The sequence below is a fragment of the Austrofundulus limnaeus genome, unplaced genomic scaffold (assembly GCF_001266775.1).
Source record: "Austrofundulus limnaeus strain Quisiro unplaced genomic scaffold, Austrofundulus_limnaeus-1.0 Scaffold235, whole genome shotgun sequence".
Taxonomy (NCBI): domain Eukaryota; kingdom Metazoa; phylum Chordata; class Actinopteri; order Cyprinodontiformes; family Rivulidae; genus Austrofundulus; species Austrofundulus limnaeus.
Genome location: NW_013952637.1, coordinates 107,225 through 113,696, shown reverse-complemented (window position 1 = coordinate 113,696; position 6,472 = coordinate 107,225). Strand labels below are relative to the sequence as shown.

At 43.7% G+C, this 6,472-nt stretch overlaps 1 protein-coding gene across 1 annotated transcript in view; it reads right to left on the bottom strand.

The window, feature by feature from the left end:
- Positions 1-3,716: 3,716 nt before the first annotated feature.
- The window catches only part of cdc42ep3 (CDC42 effector protein (Rho GTPase binding) 3), a 6,433-nt gene continuing 3,677 nt past the window's right edge, over positions 3,717-6,472 (bottom strand). The window contains exon 2 of the mRNA XM_014019878.1: positions 3,717-6,140. Coding sequence (XP_013875332.1) covers positions 4,496-5,995 — 1,500 coding nt within the window. The 5' untranslated portion in view covers positions 5,996-6,140 and the 3' untranslated portion in view covers positions 3,717-4,495. The remainder of the gene's footprint in view (positions 6,141-6,472) is intronic.

The window sequence follows — 6,472 nt, the reverse complement described above, 5'->3', positions numbered from 1 at the left end:
TATTAAACCCTTAATCTAAATGTTTAAACCTAAACTTCAAATGCTGAAGTTCACATTTAGGTATTTTGGAATGGAACACAGTCTTTGCTGTTGGCGCTCGGCTAGCAGCAGCCATCGTTGTTTGTTGCAGGATGATGACATCATCCTGGTTATCTGAAGCTAACGTCTGCTAACGCTGCTGAAGATAATATCTAAAATCTAAATTCAAAATGTGCTGATAAAAACAGTATGGGTGATCCCTGTGGTCCAGCAGATTGAAGTGCAGCTGAGACACCAGCCAGAACTACAAGTTTGATGCCTTGTAGCTTTAGCTACATTGGAGCTAGCAGTTGCTAATGTCTCAGAATGATGACATCATAACATGAGCCGAGCACCAACAGCAAAGGCTGCATTCCATTCCAAAATACCTAAATATGAACTTCAATATTTAAGGTTTAACTTTTACATTTAGATTTAGTGTTTAATATTTAAATAGATTGTTTTAACATTTAAATTTAACTTTTAGTAAAAATTAGATAAATGTAAGAACAGTGAGCTAAATAATGAAAAATATGTTAGTGACATTTTTTAAATTTTCATTTTACACTTGGCCCCCCCATAAGAACATACTTAAAAAAACATTTGATAAACACATCAGGACCACAACCCACCACGTTAGACCTGGAACTGGACCCGTGTGGTCTGAAAGTAGCTAACGTTGCGCCTGAAGGCAACACTCCGCTCTCTCCTCTAATATCTGCAAAAATATTTCCGCACGTCTCCAAGGTGAGCGTTAGTTTTTACAGTGAATTTGTCTCAAAGGGCACGAAGGGAACTGAGAGCTGCTCTCAGCTAAGAAAACAAGTGGAAGATTGTTTCCGACCTGTGGGCGTCACACCATGAGTGGTCCGATTGTGCAGCTCCGCTCGGCCTCGTTAGCTGGAATTTCTGAGGCTGGAGCCGGAGTCGAGGTTTCCTCGGGTCAAACTTCCACCTTTGCTTTGTTTTAATGAGAAACAGTCCGCCGGGACCTTTTCTGGTTTCCATCTTTGGTGCTTTCTGGTCCTCTGAAGGCCAGAAACAAGACGAGCGGCTCAAACTCTCCGGCTGAGCAGTCAGAGTCCGATGCTCTGGTTTGTTGTCTCAGCTTTACAGAGAAAAGCAACAGAAAGATCCTCTCTCTCCAGCCTCAGACAGGCTGTTTCATTCAGAGGTTTAAACTCCCGGAGATGTGTCTATATTCAACCAGGTGTTGTTTTCTGGTCATTCGTGTAGAAAAACTTTGTTTTAAACCAACAGAAATGTTTTGATCAGAACCGGGCTGTCGTTGGGCCTGTGACGTTAGGAGCAGTAATTATCCTGACAGCGAGGTTTTTCATTCATCATCTTCATGTTTTAGTTTTTTTTAAGCCGCTCTGGGTTTTTCCACTGTAACTCTTCAGCTGCCTCGACTCGACCAGGCGTGTTTGTTCACCAACATTTTCATCTCGCGATGTTTGCTACACTCTCTCGCTCCATCAGAACTAAATGTGAAATTAGATTTCACAAATAAGATCTAAACGTGTGAGTTTTCATTCAGACACGACTCCAGAGGATGTGGAGGTTTGGAGAACTTGATTTCTGATCTACAGACAGGTTTTATCACAACAAATGCTCAAACTAAAATAAAAAGAAAATAACTGCTGAACTGAACAAAACAGTGACTGAAAGTTTTTAAAAGATGCTAAAGATAAAAATGCAAAACATGTGCTGGAATTGGCTAAACAGATGCTAAAGCTAATGAAGGTGCTGAAATACGATAAACGGGAGCTGAAGCTAAAACATGCTGACATTAGCCAAACAGATGCTAAAGCTAAAAATACTGCAGAAAAATGTTAAACGGGAGAGCTCAAACAATAGAAAAGCTTTTTAGCTTAAAGCATCACAAAGAAATGCTAAAGCTAAAAAGCAAAAGAGGTGCTAAAATTAGCCAAGTAGATGCTAAAGCTAAAAAAGGTACTAAAATGAGATAGACAGGCACTAAAGCTAAAAATAAAACATGCTTAATATAGCCACACAGATGCTAAAACTAATGAAGATGCTAAAATATGATAAACGGGAGCTGAAGCTAAAACATGGGCTGTGTCCAAAACGGCAGGACGGGTCCTCCGAAGGTCGAATTTGTCGGCCGCATACGTCACAGCGCCGCGACGAAGGACGTCCAAAACGGAAGACTCCTCCGATGCGTCCGAGAAATACGTCCTTCTTTTTCCCCGAATCGAAGGACAGGTCTGATGGATCCTTCCCGGCCCAGCATATCCCATAATGCATTGCGGCCCGACCGGAGATTTTTTTAAGCTAGTAATGGCGGACGAAGCGAGAGAAAAGAATACATTTTAAATAAAAATATGGTGATTTAAAAATTAAAAAAAATTAGCGGTTGTAATTCTAATACTTTTATCATTTGTATGGACATGTTTTTAAATATTATTTTTTCGTCATAAAAAACGCGAAATAAACATGAACCTACAGCGGGTCAATTAGTTCTTCAAATGATACTTTTAAGTTAATTTTATAGTTTTGTGATATTAATAATGCTAATGTATTGATATTTTTCTAGTTTTGATTTAAGTTTGCTTGTTTAGCGTCGTCACAGTTGCTAGGTGACAAGACGTACGCCGGGGTAAGGASGGGAGGCTAGACCGTCCAAATCCACAGCCTCTTTTTTCCGGTCTTCCCGGTCTACCAAGGACCCGGCCTGCCGAGACCAGGGAGTCTGGGTCCTCCGGAGGACCCGTCCTGCCGTTTTGGACACAGCCATGCTGACATTAGCCAAACAGATGCTAAAGCTAAAAGTACTGCAGAAAAATGCTAAACGGGAGAGCTCAAACAAGAGATAAGCTTTTTAGCTTAAAGTATCACAAAGAAATGCTAAAGCTAAAAAAGCAAAAGAGGTGCTGAAATCAGCTAAATAGATGCTAAAGCTAAAAACGGTACTAAAATAAGATAGACAGGCACTAAATCTAAAACTAAAACGTGCTTAAATTAGCAAAACAGATGCTAAAGAGCTTAAAAGAAAGTGCTGAAATAAGCTAAACAGGAGAGCTCAAACAATGTGGCTAAACTTAAAGACGGTAAAGCTGGGAAAGCAACACAGCTGCTGAACTGAACAAAACAATAGCTAAAAACAGATGCTAAAGCTTAAAATGGAAAACGGGTGCTGAAATCAGCAAAACAGTAGCTAAAAGCATCAAAACAGGTGCCACTCCTGAAATGGTTAAAACAGATTAAAGTAAGTGGGTTTGTGAACTGACTACAAATGTGCTGAAGAATCCACAAACAGGAAACAGTATAAATGCTGACTCGGCGTTCCAGGTAGAAGAAGAAGAAAAGATCTGTTCAGCTCTAAAGTTTAGCCTCAGTTTGTGTTTTATTGTTTTAGCGCTCCGGCCCTCCCTCCTCACTTGAAGCAGCTGATTTATGTCCGGTCCTGGTCCTGGACACTTGTGGCTGGAATTCAGGGAATGCCCCCCCAGTCCCGTTCACATGCAAACAACTGGAGCAGGCGCCTGAGCGGGCCGATGAAGGCCCACCGACGCTCCCACAGCGGGGCAGGCAGGCAGAATGTCAGGAATGTCCAAAGGAAAAGAGAATGTTCTGTCGTTCTTTCTTTTAGCTCTTTTGTTTATGAAGCGGTGCAGATTTTAAAATTTGAAGTTGTTTCTTAGAAAGAAGCAAAACAAAAAGTTTAAGAAAAATGACTTTATTTGTGTTATAATTTCAAAAACACAAAAATGCATAGTGTTCTTCTGCTTAAATGTGACCAAACAAACAATAGTGCTTCACTCAAACATGTCGATTAGATCTGAAACTCAAAAGACAACGTGACAACACCAATCCATGTGATATTTTAAAACCCAACGGTAGCAATGAAGCTGAAACCCAAAAGCTCATGCATGTCTGGAACGTGCTGTAAACAAACCCCAGAGGAACCAAAACTCCACAGAATCAGTTTTATTCAGAAAAACTGGAGCAGCTTTTCGTCTTGTGGCTGATTTTCATCTCAATGATATGTCCAGACACCATCTTGATTACTTAAAAATTTCTCTCCTCTCATGGCTAGAAGATCGGTCTACATCTACATTCGTCACCGGGTCATGTGATCAGGCGAGTGTGTATATTGACGCCATTTTGAGGGACCTCAATCATGCAAACTACAGTAGATAATGTCTAAATATGACAACAAATGTTCATATTTCCACTTATACCTACAGGTTTTAGAACCGATCACTAAAACTGACTCAAACTTGGCCTTAAAGTCTGGAAGAAGTTCATTAAAGTATTAATAAGACATGCCTGCAGAAAACTTTTATTTTTTTAATATATATTGGTAGACTGCTAATATAGAACTTGCAGTGGTTTCTAACTGTGTTTACACAAGTTAGTCCCTCAAAATGGCCACCGTTTACCCAGGTGTGCCGGCAGATTCATTATATTATTATTATTATTATATTTATAATTCTCTCTCTGGCGCAGCTTAAGGCCTGCTCTTTGCTGCAGTTTTATCCATGATGTTGAGCACATCGTCCAGGATGGACGGGCCCAGGTCCAGCTCGAGGGAGAGGAGCGACCCGGTGATCTGGGTCAGGGAATCCTCCGACGAGCTCTTCTCTTTGGAGAGCTCCAACTCAAACTCCTCCACCCCACTGTCCCTGTCCACCCACCCTTTATTGCACTTGGAGAGCTCCTGCTTGTAGCCCAGGAAAATGTCATTGCGAAAGTGTCCGTACCCGTTGCAGTTACCATTTTCATTGCAGTTACCATTGAAACCCCGGCTGCTGTTGCAGATCTTGCTTTGAAAGTCCCCGTAATAGCTGCTGTTGGTGCCCCCGTTAGAGTAACAAATGCCATCGTTGGTGCCCCTGTTAGAGTAGTGGATGCCATCGTTAGTGCTTCCATTCGAGTAAGGGATGTCGTCGTTGGTGTCCCCGATGGAGTAATGGATGCCATCATTGGTGCCCCCGTTAGAGTAATGGATGCCATCATTGGTGCCCCCGTTAGAGTAATGGATGCCATCATTGGTGCCCCCGTTAGAGTAATGGATGCCATCGTTGGTTTCTCCATTGAAGTAAGGGATGTTGTTGTTGGTGCCCCCGTTGGAGTAATGTACACCGTCATGGGTACCTCCATTGGAGTAAGGGATCTCATTGTTGGTGCCCTTGTTAGAGTAATGGATGCCATCATTGATACCTCCATTGGAGTAATGGATGCTGTCATTGGTGCCTCTACTGGAGTAAGGAATCTCATCGTTGGTGCCCCTGTTAGAGTAATGGATGCCGTCATTGGTACCTCCGTTGGAGTAAGGAATCTCATCGTTGGTGCCCCCGTTAGAATAGCAGATGCTGTTGCTGTGAGCGTTGATAAAAAAGGATGGTGCTTTGTCGAATCCGTTTAACTTGTTGGCCTTGGCGATTGCTTTATCCGTGTTTTCCAGCAGGTCCAGGAGGACGTCTGGTTTCGAGGGGATGTCCGTGAAGGGAGATGATGGCTCACTGCCGAAGACGTCCAGGGAGCGCAGGAGGGCATCCACCTGCAGGATCTCCACGTCCTCTGGGTTCTCGACCTTTGGCGGTCCCATGATGTCTTCCAAGGGTTCTGGCGGAAGACCGGAGGAGATTGGCGGCAGAGTGAGAGCCTGGCAGCCGCCGATGGTCGGCAGTGAGATGGCATTTTTGAGTACAGGAGAAGGCGTCTCTGGAAAGAAAGCATCCCCTGGGGTGTTCACGGGCAGGAACTCAGACTGGATGCCGAACTGACGGTGGATGTCCCCCTTCCCGGGCAGGAGCTCAAACTTTCCCTGAAGGAAGGACATGTCTCCGAAGACGTCCTTCTCCCCGCCCCTGCCGATGTGGATGGTGTGGCGAAAGTCCCCAAGCGGCGGGCTGATCATGTCGGGGGACAAAATGTCTCTCAGGCGGCATTTTTTGCCCTTCTTACTGTTGGTGGGTTTCAGATATATGGGCGCTTTAGCTGGCATGGCTGCTTCTGGATACGGAGCTGTCTTCAATGTTCAGGACAGGAGATTGAGTTACGTTCTCAGAAACATGCTGCTGCTCAGCGGGACTCCGTCTGGGTCTGGATTTCTTAGCAGGGCCGATGAGGCTCAGGAAGTGGGTGGTTTTCTGAAATCAGAGACAAAAATCAGAAAAAAAAAATCAAGATTTATCTGAAACAAGAAGAGTTAATTATTATCACCTGCTGCCCTTGAGTCTTTTAAATAACCACTGTATCTCTACAACTGATCAACCCTTGAAGCCAAGACGCTGCCAGCACACATTCTGGAAACAAAATCTCTGAATCTTCCAAGAAATCAGAAATCCTCCTGCTCATTGTTGGATCAGGAGGATTTTCTGTTCAGCAGAGCCTCTTCTGGCCTCTGAACGTGCTAATGTGGAACATCTGGAATCAGAAACACAGAGTGTGGGGGGTGTTCGGGGGTGACGGGGTGTGTGGG